At 57.1% G+C, this 21784-nt stretch overlaps 1 protein-coding gene across 1 annotated transcript in view; it reads right to left on the reverse strand.

The window, feature by feature from the left end:
• Positions 1–20118, reverse strand: part of Fibcd1 (fibrinogen C domain containing 1) — a 29579-nt gene extending 9461 nt beyond the window's left edge. The window contains exons 1-4 of the mRNA XM_038337829.1: positions 20047–20118; positions 12450–12923; positions 8817–8976; positions 8334–8470 (exon numbers count right to left, since the gene is read on the reverse strand). Of these exons, the coding sequence (XP_038193757.1) occupies positions 8334–8470; positions 8817–8976; positions 12450–12923; positions 20047–20118 (843 nt within the window). The remainder of the gene's footprint in view (positions 1–8333; positions 8471–8816; positions 8977–12449; positions 12924–20046) is intronic.
• Between the last annotated feature and the right edge of the window lie 1666 nt (positions 20119–21784).

Genomic DNA, 21784 nt, shown 5'->3' on the forward strand with positions numbered 1-21784 from the left:
TCCAAGTAGACAAAGGCCGAGGAAGCCAAGGCCAGAAGCAAAGTAGTTATTGATCAGCAGCTCTGGGCCTGCACTGGGTGTTGGCCCAGCTCCTGGGCTTCACTCGGCTTCTGGCTGGAAGGCGACAGAGAAACACTCACCGACGCCGAGGCCTCCTGGGCCCATGCCATGAGTGGGAAGGCAGACAGCGCGTGTTTTCTTGGTGCGGATTCTTAAAACCCGGCCTCCTACCACCACTGGCGCAGCTTGGAAGTACCACCCGGGGGGCTCTGCCAAGGAGGCATGTGGTCCACATGGTCCTGCAGACGGTGCTGGGTGATTTCAAAGGAGAATCAGCAGCTACACTTGATGCAGTCGGTTGCTCTGAGAGGCTCAGCAGAGCCAGAGCCAGAGGGCCACATCAACACGGCAGTGCCTCCTCGGCCTCCCTCTCCACAAGCCTGGGCCTGGTGGAGGCTCCAGAATAACCCTGCCTGGCCCTCTCCATGCCTGCAACAGTACCAAGGACAAGGAGCTGGTATCCTACGTATCTAACAGATCGCATGGGTCTTATACCAGAGTCATGTGTAGGGGGGACTCCCATCTAGCAGTTGGCGAGACCAACTGGGAATGTGGGTGACCTTTGGAGTCTGAGGTGGTCAGAGATTGAAGATGGCAGGGCACTCCCTGGGGATGAGCAACTCAGCCTGCACACCTGGATTCCAGCTATCTCTCAGCTCCAGGGAGCATTCCAGGGTAGCACCCAGGGGCCACAGTACTACAGCCTCACTTCAATCACTTCCCAAGTTCCGGCTTCTCCCCTGCAATCATGGCGGCCACCGAGCCTGATGTGAGCTGTCGGACATGGATGAGTACAGCATCCCGAGAGCTGGCAGTCCCCAGAGACAGGCACACACGGGCCCGCAGACACAGCGCAGCTGCGTTCAACCTCTCGGGCCTGCGCCTCAGTTTCCTCATCTATTACACGGAGAGCCTAACATCCCTATGCCCCGAAGTTTATATGAGGAATCAGAGTGCTTGTTCAAGAGCCAGGGACGCAGCTCGGATGGTAGAGCGCTCACCTAGCATGCATGAACAAAGTCCAGGGCCCATTCTCAGCACCTGGACGGGGGGGGGGGGGGAGAAGCACCCCAGAAACCCCAACCCTTGGGAGCTTGAGGCAAGAAGACCAGAAGTTCAAGGTCATCCTTGGCTACACAGCAGCTTTAAGGCCAGCCTGGGCTACATGAGACCCTGTCTCAAAACCAAAACAAGACACACACACACACACACACACACACACACACACACACACGAGTGCTAGCGCACAACATTCAGTACTGTTTAAGGATGCCCTAAGCAGTTGGGAACCCCCCTCTGTGGGGACTGGGGTGCTCAGGGAGGTGGCTGTGCTGGGAAGTACACTGGGCAGCTTGAAGAAACTGAGGCACCAAGAACCAGAGGATGGAAGGGTGCTCCCCCACAGGCCATGATCCTGGGGCAGCGGTGGTCCCTTAACCTTAGAATGTCTCCAGGAGGGGGCGATTTTGATCTTTCTATTCTGAGGGGCTGGGGACAGGCAGGGGACTCAGCCAGCCTCCCAGACCTGCCCAGTAGGTGATTCTGGGAGTAGAGGCAGGAGGAGCCAAGGAAAAGCTCAATTCTTACTTTGCAAGAACAAAGAACTTAGAGGTATCCCCAAACATGTCCTGCCTCCACAGAAGGCTCTGCCCGCTACCTGGGGCTTTCTGACTTGGAATAAGTCCTGAAATTTAACCTTCCTAAGCCATGTTTCTCCCTCGAGCCCTTTCCTTGCTCCTGAAGATGAACCAAAGTCAGCAAGAGCTGACAGCACACAGTAGGTCTGACAACTGTCCAAAACCAACTGACAGCACACAGTAGGTCTGATCACCACCACCAAACCAGCTGATGGCACACAGTAGGTCTGTATCACTGTCCCCAAACCAGCTGATGGCACACAGTAGGTCTGACAGCTGCCCCTCCAAAACCAGCTGCTGGGACCAGAAGGAAACGGCCCACTCCTTGTTTGTGACTGGAAATGGTACCCCCGGACTTGGCACCCTGCCACATCTCTCAGGCTTGGCAGCCACTGCCTGCCAACTCTGGCAAAACACTGCTCTGAGCTGCCATTTGTCAAGTGCTGTGCTGAGCCACTCACATGTGGCGCCCCATGGACACCGTGCGCTATCTGATGGACACCAGAGTTGGGGAACTTGCTCTGCTCTGGGTGGAGGCAGCCTCCTCTGCTAGATCAAGAACAGGAAGGGGTGGGTACCAGTCTCTCCAGTCACTGTGAAAGTGGGTGGGCTCTGGGCAGCAGCATGGGGACATTTCTGTGGCCCGCTGATGCCACAGCAGGTCACTGGCTCTCCTGAGGGGAGAGGGCTGGCGTGGTCTCCCCTGCTAGTCTGGCCGCCTGGCCTCCCCAGCACAGAGTCTCCTGGAGCTTTTCATCTCTCTCCACGCTGCCTGCCTGCCAGGATCCTTTGAAGTTCTACAGGGAGGGCAGGACATTCCTCCTGCCCCACAGCCTACGGAGGAGAGAAGAGGATGTGGGGAAGGGGGGCTTCCTCTTGTATGGAGCCAATTAGAGGCATATCTGAACCCGTGACCCCACTCGCTCAGTGGGAAAATGCCTGGTGGAACAGGAGGGGTCAGCGTGCACCAGCCAGGTGGGGTGGGATGGGGAGTGTGTGTGTGCCTGTGCAACAGCCAGGTGGGGCGTGTGTGTGTGTGTGTGTGTGTGTGTGTGTGTGCTTGCGGGTGTTCCTGTGCACCTGCCAGGTGGGGTGGGATGGGGAGTGTGTGTGTGCCTGTGCAACAGTCAGGTGATGTGGTGTGTGGGTGTGTGTGTGCACGTGCACGCGGGTGTGCCTGTGCAACAATAAGTTGGGGTGGGATGAGGTGTGTGTGTGCCCGTGCAACAGTCAGGCGGGGTGTGTGTGTATGTGTGTGTGTGCCTGTGCAACAGACAGGTGGGGTGGGGTGTGTGTGTGTGTGTGTGTGTGCGTGCCCGTGCGTGTCTATGTACCAGCCAGGTGGGGTGGGATGAGGTTTGTGTGTGCCTGTACAACAGTCAGGTGGGGTGGGGTGGGGTGTGAGTGTGTGTGTGCCCGTGCATGCCTGTGCAACAGTCAGATGGGGTGAGGTGTGCAGGCTGAGTCCTTGCTGGAGATGTGGGACCCACCCATGATTACACAAAGATAAGATTTTAGCAATGGCAGGATGTCCTTCTCCCCGCCCATGGAGGGGAAGGTCTCCATCTAAGATATGCTACAGTGTGGGGACAGTGCCAAGCCCAGGTGATCATAGAGGCCACAATTCCTGCCGACCCAGGACAGAGGTGGTAACCTGTGACAGGCGCAGGAAGGGGTGTGGAAATGAGCCAGGGTGGTCAGAGGCCTCCCAGAGGACATGGTGAAGGTTGGTCTGGCCCAGTGAGGAAGGTCTCTGATCTGGGTCACAAGATTGTCCATGGCTGCCCTTCCTCGTCTTCTGGAGTAGGGGCAGGTGTCAGATTCAGCGGTGTCCTTGATGGTCCGTCCCACGCTCCCCACCCACAGAGTGACCATGGGGCAGCTCGCAGAGGCTGGGTCAGGGGTCACATGAGACTAAAGGTTACCTTGAAGCATAGTCTATCCATCTGCTCTGAGGTCTCTCCAACTCTAGAGCCCCAATGGCACTGTTCCCACATGGCACCCCACTTCCAGAAGCAAGGACTCGGGGTCTACGGAACTCATGCTTCAGAGTTTTATCCTATTCTCTCCGCACCTTGTCTGTCAGGGGCACCCCCTCCCTGTGGAAACCCTGTGATACCGAGAACTTGCTTGAGTTCCCCAGAAAGAGCCCAACCCCCTGACCCATCCCCCACAGGTACCACTGCTCCCTGACTCAGACCCTTGTCTATCAGGTATGCCAGCAATCTGAAGCTGCCTTAGACTCTGAACAAGACTTGCGTCTCCCATCACCGGGTTTCTGAACTAAGATCAGAGTCTCTCCAGTGACCCTCAGCCTTGACACAAGCCAGCTTCCTTGTCCATCTGCCTCCCATCCGAGAGCTACTCCGCCTCATTCCCAGCTGGCTCCCCGTGGCTGGTGCTCAATTAATTGCTCAGTAACAATTAATTGCACCGACTTGCCTCAGGAGGCTTGGATTTTCCCTGGCTAGGCTGGCTGGGTAGCAGAGGCAAGCCTCTTGCCATCTCCAGGCTACCCTGCCTGCCGTTGGGTGTAGAAGATGTATAGGGGGCAATGCCAGCCAGGAAGTGGTCTTCAAACGGCAATATGCCTCTCAGACTGAGCCTGTCCTTTCTACTCCAGTCTCTAGAGGGCAGGCTGTGACAGAGGCGTCTACTCAGGGTCTTGGGGCCCCACACAGCATCCAATCTGCTGGGGATGACCATGCTGTGCTGGGGCCCGAAGCTGGGCAGTTTTGATGGGGATCCTAATGAGGATGGATGGCCTGGGAGGCCAGCACCCTCCCAAACAACAACTGAGCGTCCAGGAGATTCTGCGTGGCAGGGGGGTGATCCTGACAGGTGCCCGCAGGCATCTGGGGGAAGATTGCTTCTGACGGAAGCCAAATGGATATGAACGTTTACCAGCCACACAAGCACTTTGCAGACCACTCCGGCCTCTCCTGCAGAGGCCCCATTCAGGCATCGCAGCTTCAGGTCTAAGCCAGGCGCTGTTCCTCACCCATCCCTGCTAATCGTCCCTGAAGCCAAGGCCGAAGGAATTACCAGGCCCAGACCCTGACTGACTTCCCAGGAGATTGAATCCAAGTCAGCCTGGGTGGAAGAGAGACGCTCGGCCAAGGCAGAGCCTCAGCCAGGCACAAGCCCATCCTAACCCTTAATCCTGATTTCTGGGCCTGGCAGGGGCCCCCTGACTGTTCTGCCTGCCTAGGGATCCCAGAGGCAGAGGCCATAACTCAGACTCTTTGCAGTTAGGAAAACAAAAGAGCTTTTAACCCCAGACACGGATCCGGTACATTTAAAAGCTCTCCCCCAGAGCCTGAAGACAAGTTTAGAGATATGTCCATCTTCAGGGTCTCCAGGGATCCTTGGTTGCACTCAGACTGGTTCCTAATTGCAGACTCTGCCATGCTCCTTCCTTGCTCACTCTGCCACCGCCCCCATATCTCCATCTCCCCTCTGCTGGGGACACTGACCCTTTCAAAGCTGATTCACGCTGCCTTGCCCTACAAATCCCAAGTGCTCTCCTGAGAGACCCCCCACCCCTCTGCTTTGTAGTTTCATCTCAGCCTTAAACTCCCACATCGGCCCAGACCTCAGATACCAGAAACAGTCAGTGCCAAGGGTCTTGGGTAAGCAACAGAAGCAGCCTGTGTGAGTCCAAGGTCAGACACATGGAGAGAGGTTGGCTGGCCACTGGGAGCCTCTGGGACTGTATCTCCCTGAACCACAGGCAGCCTGACTTGAGGTGGGGTGGTATTAAACATCTGGGTTACTGTGGTGGCCTGTGGCATCCCTAGGGTCAGGCCCATGAGAAAGATACTGACTGGCTTCCAGGTCATCCTGAACCAGAACCCTCACTACCCGCAAGAAGCACAGAAGTGGACTCTGCAATTTCTTAAAACAAAACAACAAAAAACCTGCATGAGCCAGGCGTGGCGGTGCACACCTTTAATCCCAGCACTTGGAAATCAGAGGCAGGTGACAGATCTCGAGTTCAAGGTCATCGTGGTCTACAGAGTGCGTTCCAGGACAGCCAGGGCTGCGCTGATGATAAACAAACAAAACCAAACAAAGACCATGTGCGTGTTCGTGTTCGTGTGCGTGTTCGTGTGCGTGCGCGTGTGTGTGTGTGCGCGTGCGTGTGTGTGCGCACACGCTTACACACACGTGCTAAACTGCATGCCTGTGGAGGTTTCAGCGAGACCCCAGGTGTCTTCTTCAATAGCTCCCATCTTATTTTCTTGAGACAGGGTCTCCCTGAGCCTGGAGCTCGGGGATTAGCTAGACTGGCTGAGCAGCAAGCTCCAGAGCCTCCTGTGTCAGCCTCCCCAGAGCTGGGGCTCCAGGCTCGAGCAGCCAGATGAGCTCTCCCATGGGACTGGGTATAGACGCTGGCTATCCTGCTTGTGGGGCTCACACTTCGCAGACTTGGTATCTCCTCAGCTTTGGAGGTTTGGCTTGAGTGCAGGTGAATCTGATTAAGACTGTTAAATGCAGGTTTCCAGCGTGGCAATGGGACCCCACCACGGGAGGGGGGGTGACTCTGAGTGACTGGCTGGGCAGCTTCAGAGTCACAGTGTCTAACAGTGGCAATAGCCTGGGACACTGGAACTCGTATCAGGCCAAGCCCAGTACGACCTGGAATTTTGTCTGTTCCCAGCCCAGAGACGCTGACTGACCTGGTGTCTCCTGTCTCCTTCCAGCACATTCCATGCCCTCTTATTGGCCACTTTCTGGTGCTCGCCTTCCAAAGCTCTAACGCTGTGGCCAGAGACATGGCTCAGTGGGTAAGAACCTGAACAGCTCTTACGGAGGACTGAGGTGGCTCACAACTGCCTGTAACTCTAACTCAGGAGATCTGACGAGCTCTTCCACAGGCTCTTATACTCACATACACATGCCCTACATGTGCAAGTGCACAGAGTTAAAATAAAAATCAAAGCTGGGCAGAGGTGGTGCAGACCTTTAATCCCAGCACTTGGGAGGTAGAAGCAGACGGATCTCTGTGAGTCTGAGGCCAGCCTGGTCTATAAAGCTAATACCAGTACAACCAAAGTCATAGAGAAACCATCTCAAAAATAAATGAATAAATAAATAAATAAATAAATATAACAATCTTGTGAAGAATCAGGACTCAGAGAACTTAAGTAACTTAAGACCACACAGCAAAAGCCACATCATTGCCAGATCCGCAGATGGATGATAGAGTTGGGCACACTGCCCCCTAAGTAGAGGGTCTCCACACACGTCTGCAGACTTTTGAGGATGAGCGACCCAGCTCTGCCCCAGTGAGACCACTGCTGAAGTCTCATCCCTTCTCCCCCAGGACCTACCGTGTCCCCCAGCCTCATCTTCTGTGCCACACACACCAGCTGACTCTGTGCCCTGAGAATGTCACCTGGTCTTCACTGCCTGTGCTCAAAACCCCCCACCCACGCTCCAGGTACTTCACGGGCCTAACCCAGACTGCCCTGTGCAGCTTCCAGCCTGAACCCCCACACATGCTGAGCCCCTCGACTGGACAGGGCAGGGATTTTCCCATCTCTCTACTGCCAAGGTCTGCAGTACGCAGTAGGTGCTCGCTGTTCAAGGGAACATAGCCAACAGAGCAAGGCTTCCTCAGGCCAACCCCAGCACTTCATTCTGCACAAGGAAGAAGGGATTTGCATTTCATTTATTTATTTTTGGTTTACACAACTCTGATATCTTAAAACTGTTTTGTTTGTTTTGGTCCCTGGCTGTCCCGGAACTCTGTAGACCAGGCTGACCTCAAACTCAGAGATCCACCTGCCTCTGCCTCCCAAGTTCAGGGATTAAAGTTGTGGGATTTGCATCTTTAAATTGGCTCACAGCTGTCAATGGCGAGAAGGCAGCTGGGAGGCTGGCACTTGAGGGGGTCGGAACTCAGCAGCGTGGGGGAAGGACTTGCAGACTCATTTCCTGCAGCAGCAGCAGCCCTCAGCTCTAGACCAGACACCAGGTCACAGTGCACGGGATGGTCCCTGCCTACTGCCTGTTGTTTCAGGTCCTTTGAGGAGTACTGAAGAACATGTGAACACTGTGAAATTCAGAGCTCAGCGAGAACAGCCCAGTTAGTGAGACAAAGCCACACCCTGCTCCTTTTTGTCTTATTTCCCTTACAATGGCTCCTGCAGACATCAGAGCCTTTGCAGAGCCCAAGCCTCTATTTCCTGCCGGGTGCTCAGTAGAAAACAGGTCAGGCTTGCGGGGTGAGCCCCACCAGCTCAGAGGAACCTCTGGATACCTGTGGCTGCACCACTCCTGCCCCTGGAAGATTCCCATTCTCCCACCATCCAATCAGGCAGACATGGGAAGGAAAAGGGCTCAAAGTCCCTTCCTTCCTCCCCTACAGGTACCTACCCTGGATAGAGAAAGCAGTGCTATCCAGTCCCCACCCTGGGCATCTCCATCCCAGGACCTCACCCCACTCCGAAGCACATACACCCTGAGAACCAAGGCCTGTGTGCTCAGTGCTCAGAAGCGGTGGCACCTCTGACCCGGTTTCTGCTCCCTGTGGACAGACTCACCTGGTGTTTTTGGGGAGTGGACAGAATTTTAGGCAGAGCATGTTGGGCAGGCTGCCTCTACAGAGGCTGCACAAGCCAGACTCACCGTCCAGCCTCCACCGTCGGTGCGCATGTCACAGTAGACCTGGAATCCAGCAGGGTAGTGAGTGGGGAAGACGGAGTAGACACCATCATCCTGCTGTCCACTCAAGAGAACATCCAGGCAGTCCCGGGGCCGAGAGCCTGTGACAGGGGAGCCATATCAGGGTGACGGTGGCCCTGACACTTTTCTGTCATCCCTTCCCTCCAGAGAGGTTCCCAGTTCTCTCTGTCCACCTGAGGTCAAGAGCACAAGCTTTCAGCACTGCTTGGGCCCCTGGGGCCTTGCTTTCCTTACGTGGAAAATGGGCTCATGAGGAAGTCTGTTTTCTGCAGCAGCAGCAGCAGCAGCAGCAGCAGCAGCAGCAGCATGTCCTTTCTATCAGTCGAGGGGCAGGTGGTAGGGGATGTTAGACAACCCTCACTGCAACCCTCTGCCCTGGGACTGGGCTCCAGAGTCACCCAGAGAAAGCAAGCATGTTTCACTCACCGTTAGCGCAGCCTCGGGGCCGGGCTCCTCTGGAAGGGGCCCTCTGAAGGTCAGCCTTGACACGGGGCCGGACCAGTCCCCGCTCCCTCTGCAGAACCTCCAGGACATCACTGACAGAGTTCACCAGGTGAGCCATGTGGCCTTGGCTCTCAGAAAGAAGCTGCAGAACACAGAAGGCATTGGGGGAGGGACACAGACGTGGGGAGCCCCCTGCCAGCGAAGGCCTTCCCCTGGCCTCAGGGTCATGTTCACAGCAGTTTGATGGGTCAGCAGAGCTGTAACGGGTTCAGAGGGCAAGGACTCTGGTGGAAACCTGGCCACTTCTTTGCATCCAGCCCAGCGACGGGAACAGAGTTGGAGAAGGCAGCACCACACACCAACCCAAGCTCACCCACCGACCAGCTTCTCCTAAACCTGACAGCTTTCTTCTGTCCCTGGGACAGGGTATCACAGGGGTCAGGCTGGCTTTTAACCTCTGATGCTCCTGCTTCTACCTCCCCACTGTGGAGACTGAGGGATGCCATACTCAATATATGCTGGGAATCCAGCCTGGGGCTTCCTGCTTCACGGGTAAGCACCGTCCACTGAGCCACACCCCAGACCCCAACAAGCCTTGGTTGTTAGGAGGGAAATGAGTTATCGTCACTCCCTAGCCTAGTTGCTGTGGGGACCTGTGACCACACACACAGCACCAGCGTGGCATGGGGCCCCTGTGGGGTCCTCACTTCACCTTCCTGGTTATAGTACATCCCAGCCACTGTTTCTTCTAAAACCCTCCATGAGGAGGCTAAGGCAGGGATGGTCCCCTGCCCTTGAGAAAATGGGCCTGAGTCTTGGAAAGCCTTGGCATGAGTCACTGGGTTCAAACTGGGCCCCTAACAAGGATGTCCTCTGTTTCCTTCCCCACCCTCCTATCTGCATGGAGTCTCCATAGATGCCTGATATCCACCTCACAGGGCCCCCTAGTGCTCCACAGAGCCAGGACTTGAAACCACTACCTCCATGTTCCCAGAGGGAATCTGAAGCCTAGAAAGGGAAAGAACCCGCCAGGACACCGGGAATCAGGATTCATGCCACGCCTTAAGACAGACGGGTGGCAGGAAAGGCGGGAGCGACCACTATGCTACCAACCCAGGTGGGGGGCTTTGGCTCCAGTCCTGTGCCCCATCAGGTGTGTGACACCCTCCCTGCCCTGTCTGCAGACCGGGATGAGGAGCCGTCTTTCTGGGGTGGACCATCACTACCACCTGTTCTCTGAACATGGCAGGCATGTGAGGTCACACAAACCCCTCCCATCTTCCCCTCCATCACTGCTGGAGCACAAAGAGCAGCATCGATTCCCCAGGAACCTCTTACTGTGCGGGCTGCCAGTCGGATGTGGGGGTCCCCTGCATCCTCATCCTGGGCTTCAGGAGGCTATGGGACCCAGCGGAGGGGGAGCTAGCGGGCAGCCAGCAGCATGAAGTAAGCTAGGTCTTGCTCACCGAACCTGTCACTCGCCAGATAATAGCCCATCAGAAAAAGAGAAAGAAATACACCCAGCCGGCAGTTTACAAAATATGATTCTTGGCTCGTCCGAAGGCAGGGCCCTGTGAAGCTCTAGGCCTTGTTGGTTTCCCCTCTGCTGAGCAGGTGATTCAATGGTCTCCAGGAGGATTGCAGTAGGCAGGGGGAGCCTGCAGCCCTTACCACAGTGACCTATGGTCAGGCTCCATGGAGCCCCTGTAGGGACACAGGCAGTGCTTGGTGAGGGGTGGCAAAGACCCCTCAGTAAATCTCACTGCACAGCCCATCCTTTGAGTTACCACGGCTGTGACATTCAGCAGTTCAGGCACGGCCCCTCCCTCTCCCTGGCAGGCAGAGAAGACCTCGGTTTAAACTAGCAAATGATTACCACTGAAACATATAAACCTGCCCCGAATTAATAGGGAGTCAGTCCCTGCTCGCTGAGCCGCACAAACCATCACGAGAGGAGCTGGCGGCGACCAGAAGCCGTGAAATCAGGGCAGCTGTTTCCAGCGAGGTTCAATAGTGAGCAAGCTTCCGCCAGGCCCTGCACCACTGAGCCTCAGTCTGCCCCTCTGCAGAGTGGGGCGACAAAGGCACCTGATCCTCGGGGAGTGGACCATCGCTGGCACTCACAAAGAGTCTTCAATGGCAGCTCCCTATGAACAGTCTGATGGAGCTGACGCTGATGGTGGGTGTCTCTACGTACCAGAGGTCCGCTGAACCCCAACACCAGCATCCCCTCAGGCTCAGCCTGGAACCCTGTTTTACAGGTGGGAAGAACCTACCTGGAGAAGGGATGTGACCCACCCAAGATCGCCTGAAGCCAAGATGGACCCCACACTGTAGCCTCAAGTCAACAGGCAGAACTGCTACCCTTAGCTGGGAGGGTGAGCAACAGACTCTGGCAATTGTGGCTGTGGGGACAGAACCAAGGGTTGCGGGAAGGAGCTGCAAGACGTGGTCACGGGACACATGTGGCTTTCTGAATGATCCAGGATGGAAGACGCCTTGGATGGTCCTGTACCAGGTGAGTTACAGCACTGGAGACTGGGCCACTGTCCATGCATTTCAGGGGGGACATTCCAGCTCAGAGGGCTGTCTGCAGCCAGCCTGAGCTCACTAGGGCTGAGTCTGGAGAAGGCAGTGTGGAGTTCCTGTCACCCAGATCCGGGCAATCTCCTCTTCTGCTGATGGGCCCCCGGGGAGGAGCAGCAGGAAGCTGACTGTATGTCCCCCAACCCAGGGACCCATCACCCCGTCAGTCACCCAGACAGAGCGACGAGGGCTATAATTTCTCCAGCTGCAGCCCTCAAGGGGAGGGAAGAGGGCAACTGCTCACGAGCTATGGGGTGACCAGATGCCTGGTGACCTTGGGCGTCCAAACAAGAGGAGCACAGAAACAGCTGTGGTGCTGGAGAGCTGGGGTTGACTCCAGCCCGGAGGCTGAGTGAGGGTGAAGGGGCCCGGAGCTGGAGGCTGGAGGGCACCCAGGACACCCCAGCACCGCTTTCCAAGCCTCAGACGATTTGTTCTGGAGCACAGCAGACGCAAGCGGGGCGTCCTGTGCTCCCCCCTCCTCCAAGGAGATCTAGCCGGTGCTGAGGGCCTGGTGGCAGAGCCCAGGCCAAAACCCGTCCTTCAGCTCCACTTGATCTTTGCAGGAAGCTGGCTGGGTACCCAGCAGCAGTGGGGGGGGGGGTGAGGAGGTGGGAGCCCAAGCCCTGTCTCCCTGGAAAGCAGTGCCTGGCAGGGCACAGAGCTGTCACAGGATAGACAGGAGCAAGGGGCACTCCTTTCTCCCTCAGTCTGCAGATAGGTGCGGTGGGGACAGGGTGAGGGGTCGGAGAGGCAATGTCTGCCTTGCTTGCAATGCACAGCCTCTCAGTGGGCCCGGGAGCCCCTCTAGCCCTGGGTCTACAAGGCTACAGGAATATCAGGAAAGCGTGTGGGGGGAAAGTTGGATTGGGATACTGGCCATGGATGTGAGAACACAACCCTCCACCACTGGGAAGAACCGAGACAATGGAGGCCACAAACATTAGGCACTTGGCACATGGGCCGGAGACCCCGCCCCTCAAATCAAGACACCCTCCACCAGAAGGCATAGGTAGTTCCCACTCTTACCTGGATGAGGCGACCCTGCTCACTCTGCAGGGTGCTGAGGCCCTGGCCCAGTAAGCTGTGTCCCTTGCGCAGCCCAGCACATTCGGCTTGCAGCTCAGAGGCTCGGGCCAGCAGCCGGGGCAGCTGGTCAGCCAACGTGTCCAGCAGCTCAGGGGCACCGTCCAGCCTCGGCTGTGCCTGGTGCTCACTCAGTGCCCGCAGCACGGAGGCCTGCACACTCTCCAGGCGGGCGAAGCTGTTGGTGAGATCAGGGCAGCGAGGGTCGATGAGGAGGCTGAGGTGGGAGCTGTCAGCCCTCTCCACGGTGACGAGGGCACTGTTGGCCCCGGCAGACCCTGTGCTGACGATGGGTGGCGGGGCCGTGCCTGGTGCGTGGGCATGGTTCAGGAAGAGAACTGCCCCTGTGACAGCCACGGCCAGCAGCACTGCAAGGGACAGGAGCACTGTGCACAGCAGGTAGCTGCAGCTTGGTCTCTGTAGGTCAGCCCCGGACACACAGACACAGACAGACAGACAGACAGACAGGAGAAAGGAACACAAGCGTTAGAGGCCAGCGTATGCCTGTGACTCTGCTCAGTGAGGCTCAGGAGTCTGGGAGGGAGCGGATCCCCGGAAGAAAGCTGTAAGAAGAGAGCAGAGAGGCTGGGGCAGGGAGCGGCAGGGGAGAGCACTGGTTCCCCACAGCTGCATGGAGCCATCTCTCCTGCCTTGTTCTCTTCCTCCAGCAGGGCCCTGGCAGGACAAGGGCAGGACAGCCAGGCAGTCGCTCAGAGGTCACTCTGGAGAAGTTAGCGCTAACACAACACACACACTGCACCTCCCATACCAGCCAACCCGAGTCGAAGTCGCAGGGAACAAATCTGCACAGCGGTGGCTGAAAGAATAGGGCTGGTGGGGCCATGCTGTCCTAACAGTGGCTTAAGGACTGAAGTCAAAGCCGGAGTGAAATGGTGCCATCAGGTCTGAAGCGATGGCTCAGCGGTTAAGAGCACTGACTACTCTTCCAGAGGACCAAGGTTCAATTCCTAGCACCTACACGGCAGCTCACAACTGTTTGTAACTCCAAGATCTGAGACCCTTACACAGACGTATATACAGGCAAAATGCCAGTGCACATAAAATAAAAATAAATAAAATTTTAAAAAAAGGTGCCATGACTGTGTGGCGACGAACGCTTTGGGGACCCACTCAAGTCATTCACAGCCCCTGAGCATTTATGCATGGGAAAAACCGAAGCCCAGAGAGGGCAAGGTAGCTGCCCAGGGACACACAGCCAATTAGAAGCAGCATTCTGATTGGACCCCGAGCTCCTGCTTTCTTGGGGGTGGGGGGTGGAGTGGCTAGGCACCTCAACTCTCTCTCTCTCTCTCTCTCTCTCTCTCTCTCTCTCTCTCTCTCTCTCACACACACACACACACACACACACACACACACACACTGCCCCTGAGTTCTCAACTTTCTGAATTTGAGACACCTCTTTAAATGAGTTAGTATATTAAAGCTCCTGGAGCCATGCCTAGCACGTTACACTTCTGCAATAAATATTAGTGGCTTTTATTATCTCATGATCAATGTGCACAGAGCATCTGGAGGTGGTTTTTATCTTCCACCCGGAGCGTTATGCCTATGCGTCCTCTGTACTGGGAGGACACCTTCCCTTTTGCACACAGTAAGAGCTTATGGTGTAGCTAACTGCCGGCTCGCTCTCCTCACCATGTAAAAATACCCATTGCGGGGGGGGGCTGGAGAGATGGCTCAGAGGTTAAGAGCACTGGCTGCTCTTCCAGAGGTCCTGAGTTCAATTCCCAGCAAACTCATGGTGGCTCACAACCATCTGTACTGAGATCTGGCGCCCTCCTCTGGCGTGCGGGCATACATCGAGGCAGAATGTTGTATACATAATAAATAAATAAATCTTAAAAAAAAAATACCCATTGCATTCACTAAGAAGCCAACGGCTCCTCTCCCACAAATTCCAATACCACCAATAACTCCTGTGTCTCTTGGCCTCCTGTGTCTCTTGGGAGGCGAGGAGAAGGGGCTGGGGGCGAAGGGCTGGCCTTGTCCAGGAAACCCTCCTGACTGTTCCTTCTCTCCCCAGCCTGCAGGGGCTCCTCCCTCAGGGATTCTCAAGATTCAGTCACTCATGAGCCAGGTGCAGGGATCAGAGGAAGTTCAGACCCCGTGTGCCCTCCAGGGATGTCTGTGTCCATGGCTTGGTTCTCAGCGCCTCTGGGGACGTGATCCCTTTGGAGCTCTGACAAAGACCAAGGCCACAGTTTCCGGGGATCTGGGAACTTGTGAGTCATGGCGAAGGACACCTGCCTGGCCCCTGGCCCCTGGCCCCACCCCTAGTCTGCCCACCTGGCACAGCTAAGTTCTGCTCTGTGAAGTGGATGGATATACAGAGGCAGGAAAAGCCGGTGAGCCGGGCCATGCCTTTGGGAAGAGCCGGGCCGAGCCTGTCACCAGAGCCTCAGGCCTTGAGATGAGTTCTACTTCCTCTTCATGATGGCACACACAGAATGGAGGCAACCCAGGCCGTAGCAAGCTCCCCACTCTCAGGTGGGCCAGCAGCCCGCAGGTGCCTTATCGTCACCCTCCCTCAGCCATGCACCATGCCCACATCTGCCGCCGTGAGGGTTGCTGCTGAGCTCACCGTGCAGATGTAGAAACTGAGACAGCCATGAGCAAAGACCCAATCCCAAGGTGACACAGGGAGTGGGGTCGGAGGGAGTGTGTTGGAGACAACCTAGGGCTGGGTGGCTGTGGGTTGAATGTCCTACAACACTCCTTTTCTGGTAAGCAAGACTGGTAGCTAGGCGCCTGTCACACTCGCTTCTGACCCATCAGGAGACATCCTGCCCTGAGCATCTCCAAGTCCTGTCCTCTGGTTATGTACCATTAAGGTTCCCCCAGCCAACCTGGAGAGAAGTTCAGCATCTCCCAATCCAGGATGTCATCCTGATGGATTGGGCACAAGTCTTCCCAGGGGAGTGGGGACAGAAGGGACAGAGAAGCAGAGGGTGGAGGGAGTGGCAGGATCCCTTGGAGCCCGTGTGGCAAGGGAGCTCGGCGATGGAGCAGGCCGCTCTTGGAGGAGAATTAGTCTTCAGAGATCAACTCTAAAGATGAAGAGCTGTTCGCTTTTATAGGCTGCGGCTTACGTGCCTCGCAGAGAAATCGCCCAAGATAATAAGGGGGCCTGGGCCAGGCGGCCAGCGCTGTGCCTCAGGCTGGAGCTTATTAATCAGTCCTTGGCCAGGCAGAGCAAGGTGCACCCCAACCTTCCCATACAAGGCAAGGGGGGCGGGCAGTGCAGAGCCTCCCAAGGACAAGGCATAGTGCCTAGAAGGAATCAGAAACCTGAGTCAGGAGATGGGGTTGAAGGCCTTCGTGTTCCCAGCTAAAAGGATGGCTTTGATCCCTGCAATAGGGGTCAGAGGCCACCTACAAAGCCTCTGGCAGGACTTGCCGGAGAGTGGGCACGTAAAGACGCTCGCTGGCAAGGCTGGCGGCCTGAGCTCAGTGCCTGAAACCCACGTAAAGGAAGAGAGAACCGGCTCCCAAAAGTTGTTACCCGGCGTATACACACGCCGTTGCAAGCCTCACCCAGCTGCCCACCACACAAAGTAAATAAAAATGAAATAAGAAATTAAGCACTTGTCCAATGGAAGGCTAAGTGGAGCCTGCCTCGGGAGGGAGGCAGAAGCCTCCCAGAATATCTCCATGGGGAGGTGACATTCATCCAGTATACTTTTTGGAGCCAACAGCCCTTGAGGACTTGGGTATCTTGAGGAGAAAAAGCTTCAAGCCCTAGAAACCCCATCCCTGCATATGGCACACATTCCCCCCTTGATTTCTCTGGCAGCCCAGTCCCATGGGTCCTAGACAGAAAGCCTCATCTTAGCCACAATTCGGAGGTCTCTTGTGGGTCAGGAAGGAAGGGTGTCAGGGCCAGCAGCTGTGGCTGCACTTAGGGTGGGCCAGTGTTGCTGACTTCGCACTGGAGATCTGGGGTGCTCCAGCTTTTTGGGAGGTCCTAGGAGCAGCTGCTGAAGGCGCCCAAGGTGACAGAGATACCGTGGGAGCCACCTGTGCCATCTTTCCTGAGGTCAGGACCCTACCCTCTTAGTACCCGAAATCCTTGGCTTGGTTCTCACGTTGCTGGCAAAGGGTTTCCATGCATGTCTGTGAAGGGCCCCAGATTCTGGCCTCCCCCACATGGCTCCCTTGAGCCTTATCTCTGCACCCCCAGCCTGGCAGCATCCCCATCACCTACCGAGTGTCCCCTGTGATCTGAACAAGGAGCAGAGAGGACCCTGGCCCCTTATACCCCTCCAGACTCACATACTGGAAGCTTAGCCACACTTGGCGTCTGCCATTCCCTCCCCAGGGCCACACCTACTCAGGCCCCTCTCACCAAAAGTCACCAACAGCTCTATGTGACCCTCCCTGCCCACCTCTGCGAGGTCTGGGAGACTCAAGCTGAAGAGGTGGCCCCAGTGGTCTCTTCTTCCCTCCCCAAGTCTGATGTGGTGACTTCGTAAACTCTAGTGAACGAGAAGAGAGAACTCTTTCTTGTATGGCAGCCACTATGGCCTGTGGCAACTCCTGACTTCTGGGTTTGTCCCCAGGGGACTCCATGTTCCCTGAGGCATGGGCTGCAATCTCCTGGCATGATGTAGGGTCTCCATAAATAGCCACAGAATGAATTAAATGCGACAAGGATTGAGGTTAGACCTCAGGAAAGACTTCCCAAACAGCATAGCTCGAGTGCTTTCTCAAAGTTTCTAGGAGTTGTGAAAAAACTGAACTGTGGAGCTGGGCACGGCTGGAGGCTGAGTGTTGGGGGTGACTTGGGGTCTACCCAACAAGAAGCTGTCACTCCCTTCGAGATGGTTCAGGGTGACATCTTTCGGACATCCCAGGACCCTAAGCCAGTGCGTGGTTCTAGAGTCTTATTTGAACACCTGGCAAACATCACTGCAGTGTCTTCTTGCCCCAAGGTACACAAGACCCTTCCTATGAGGGGGACAGGAAGAAACCCTAATGAACTTGGAGTCAGCCACTTGGCCAAGGTCATTCATCCCACGTGGAGACAGTTTGGGAACAGAGCCAGGCAGGGCAGGCCCACGGAGGTTTCCAGGAGTGGCCATGCCTGGACACGAGAAAGGGTGACTGAGCCCTGGGGAAGAACGGGTTCCAGAAAGAACACAGGCCCCTTCCCCTTCCCCTTCCCCTTGCCCATCTGCTCAGGTCACTGGTTTGGTCCCTAAGATGGGGTGGGGGTAGCGGTGGGCAGCGGCCTCATCTTTTCTATCTGCCAGCCTCCTAGTGTGGTGTGACCGAGAAGCAAGAGGCAAGGGTGTGAGTTACGCCGGGTGCTGGGGTGCGGTCCTGGGGGGTTCTCCTGGCAGTAGGAACAGAGTATGCATGTACCCCACCCTGGAAGCAAAGCGCAGCACTCGGGCGCAAACCCTGCAGAAGTTCACTTGACCCTCGTTAGCTCACCTGGTTAGGCGAGGAAGAACATGGGATGGTGGTCCCGTTTTACAGACGCACCAGCGAGAAGCAGCAACTTAGCAAGAATCATACAAGCATGTCAGAGACCAAGATAGAACTAGGATGGAAGGGAAAGGCCCCAGCAGAGCCAAGGTTCACCTCTCTCCCTCCATCCCCTCCTGCTCCATGTTGCTCATAGGAAAGACCTGCTTTCCAGTCTAAGAAAACAGTGGGCACAAGACCCAGTCTGGTGCCTACAGGGCCGCTATTTAATGATGGAAGGGGTATTCGGTACCCCCATACCCAGCGTAGATGGCTGATGCAGCTGGAAGCTTGTCCCCTGGGGTAGCAGAACCTGGGAGGCCATACCTGGCCCAGGACACCTTGAAGTCCCATTTGTAGAGGATTCTTCCAGAAGCTCCCATCCCTCCTCTCCCATGTTCCTCCTGACCAAGCACCAAGTAGCTGACCTCAGCCACTGACCTGGGCTTCTGGGCCAGGGGGGCACCTAGGGTAGGCATTGGGGGAACTCAGAAGGGAGAAGGGATCTAGAGCCAGGGCACACTTCAATAAACAAACCCGCCCAGACCAAGAGCCTAGCCCCAGGCATCCAGGGAGGCCTCCCAGAAGAGGCAGCCTCATTTCAGTCCCGGGAGGGTGGTCTACATGTGGAGTGTGTTGGGGGCCTGGTGGTGCCCATCAAATGTGAGAGCAAAGCTTGGAATGGGGCTGGAGCCCAGGGAGGGAAAAAAAAAACAGTCAGGAGCCATAAGATGCCAAAGGAGGAAAGACTGGATCAGGTAGGGGGCAGGAGATGGGGTGGGCCGGCAACCTCGGGGAGAATTCCTGAGGTTACTACTGCTTCTTTAAGATCTCAGCAGGAAGGGCCCTGTCACTGGGGCACACAGTGAAGACAGGAACAGTCAAGGAGGGGATACACCACCCAGGAAGGCAACGGAAAGGGACTGGTTAGAAGAACAGCAGAGTCCTTGCTCTCTGGCCCACAGTGCTGTGTGGCTTGGGTCTATTCTTCAACCTCTCTGATCCCCATCTGTGATGTGGAAATGTATACTTGCAAAGAGCCTCCGACTAGGAAGTGAAGTAGCATCAGGGTTTCGCAAACTGTAGTGAGCCGGTCTCCCTGCCCGACCAGTGCCACTCTGGAAAGAAAAGCAGGTTGCAGCTTTGAAGAGTGAGGGGCGGGCCTTGGCCACCCCCTCCTTCTCTGGTGGCAAATGCTCACTGTTCCTTCCCCAGTGACATCTGTCTGGGAGAAATTTAAAATTTAAAACGGGCAGCCCCATTATCTGCTCTCCTTGGCGAATGGCCTCCTCAACACGCCTGTCTATCCCGGTCCCTTGATGGCTCAGCCTGGGGCAGTCCTGCGGCCACCCCTCTGCCTGAGACACAGGATGCCCAGCCCCTCAGCAGCCCCTCCCTGCTCTGTCCCAGCTGGTACAGTGCACAGCCCTTGGGCACCCTCCAAGCCGGGCCACTTTACTGTCCCTGTAGAGGCTGTAGGGAGAGAGGACTAGGTAGACCTGGGTTCAAATCCCTGCAGGGCTGCATGGCCTCGGGCGGCAGCTGGACCTCTCTGAGTCTAGCTCTCCTGGTCTTAAAGTCGGAGAAGCACAGTGTCCAGGCTTCTTATAGGAGATTAATATTTTCTAGTCCCCCTATTGGATTTGGGTGTCTGGGTAAAGAGGGAGATGAGGAGGGGGCAGAGGTGGCCCTGGGGGGCAGGTCCTGATCTTGAAGCCTGGGAGGATGTGCAGGGCGCCTGGCACAGCTGAGGACTTGCAAGTGCGGAGAACGCCCATTGTGGCTGTGGGTGAACGGGACTCAGCACGCGGATCATTTGTCAGCTGTCCCCAACTGAAGGGCTGCTCCACAACCAACTATAGGTCCTCTCTTCCCCCTGCATGAGCGAGCACGGGGGTCTCCGATGGGGGTGGGGACTGGTTGCAAGGAGTGCCTCCTGCAGGGAGCCCCGAGTTCAAGTCTCCATTGAAGCAGGAGGAGAGCAGGTGCCCCCGGCACCCGCCAGCCCTGCATAAGCTCCCCAAACTCCAGCCCCCGAACCCGTGGGTACCTGCGGTTTGTCGCGCGGTCGGTCCTCAAGTTGGGACGCGCCGCCCACGGTCTTCCACCGCTCGTGGACCATCTTCCTGTAGGACCCGCGGGGCCGCGGGGTGCGGCCGAGCGCAAGGGAGGCTCAGGGTGCGCAGGGTGCGCTGTGAGCGCGGGAGGCCCCTTTGGTGCCGGGGACCACGGGCGGCCCGGGAGCGGCTGCCGCCAGCAAGGCTGCGTGTGAGCGCGTGTGATCGCGGGGAGCGCGGGCGCGAGCCTCCGAGAGCCGCCCGCGCCGCGCCGTCCCCGCGTCCCGCTCCCGCGCCTCCCGCGCGCTCCTCCCTCCGCCCTTCTCCTCCTCCCGCCTCAGTCTCCGCGTCTTCTCCGTCTCGGACTCTCAGGGCCTTTTATTGCTCCCCGCGGTTTCCCGGGCACGCGCGCGCGCGCCTGGCGGGCTCCCAGAGTGACTCCCGCTCCAGCCCGGTCGCGGGTGGCGGGGACTAGTCAGCAGCAGCCGGCGCGACGGCAGCCACTGGCTCCCCGAGGAGTCCGCGCGTCCTGCGGCGGCCCGCGCAAACTTCCTCTCGTGCGGGACTCGCCAAAGTCCCCGGGTGCCGGGATCATCCCCAAGAAAGGGGCTGGGAGGAGACCGGGTGCCCCTTGCGGGAATCCGGGGGTCCAGGTCCCGGGACAAGTGTGCGCGTGGCCCGCTAGTCTCCAGCCCCGGGGACTCCGCAGCCGGACTCCTGTACACCCCACGACACCTGTCGGTCCGGGGTCCCCACCGACGCGCTCCCCGAAAGCTGGCTTAGAGCTGTCCCGACCGCGGGAGGAGGATTCTGAGCCACCCCAGTGGGGGCTTCTTAGTCGTCCCTCCCACCAGCAGCACTTTTTAAAGCGTTTAATCCGCCCGAGCAGCCTTCGGAGGTAATTGACAAAGTCCTTAATCTGAGCGGTTAACGAGCTGCTGTTGTGGCTCCGACCGCGTGGCTCCCACGCGCCCCACGCCGGGCCCCGTCGGCTGCCCTTCCCCCAGTTCCGCAGAGATGCCCAGGCCCCCCGCTACTCCCTAAAGCTGTTTTTCCGGCTCCGGGCGCTCTGGCCGCCGTGCTGTTCCCTGGCACAGTCTTCCTCTCTCTCCCACCGGCTGCCAGTCTGTCGCCCCATCCTCGTTCCTCGTCTCGTCCCTCTAGGCGCCTGGCAGGCTTAGGACGGGTCTCGTGAGGGTGGGGCCCGAGCCTGACATGGGATCAGAACTGGAGTGGCCACATGCCCTCCAGGACTGTCACAAGCCAGAAAATGGGTCCGGCCGTCAGCACGCACTTCCCGCGCTACAGCCGGTTGGCATCTCCCACAGACCCTGTCCGGCGTCTCACCAGCAAGCTGCCGGGGTTACTGGGGTTAGGTGCTCCACGGGAAGCACCCGTGTCCCCCAAATCTCCCCAAATCAATTAAGAGGGTTGTAGTGATCTCTGACCTAGGCAAATGACTGTGTGGTCACTGACCGCTAAACTCTTGACTCAGTTTCCCTTTGTATCCAAAGGGTTAACAGCATCTCATTCCGAGCGCGTTTTTAGGGTTCTGAGGCAGGGACTTACATAGGCTTCTGAGGAGTAACACTTCCCTGCTGTAACCTCGTCCAGACTTCATGCTCTCTTGGAGCCTCAGCTTCCTCATCGAGCAAGCAAGGAGGCAGCAGAGCTATGGGGCTCTCCGGTCCCTCACAGGAAGCAGGTGAAGGGGTCTCTGATTCCATCGCG

This window comes from Arvicola amphibius, chromosome 7 (genome assembly GCF_903992535.2).
Source record: "Arvicola amphibius chromosome 7, mArvAmp1.2, whole genome shotgun sequence".
Taxonomy (NCBI): Eukaryota; Metazoa; Chordata; class Mammalia; order Rodentia; family Cricetidae; genus Arvicola; species Arvicola amphibius.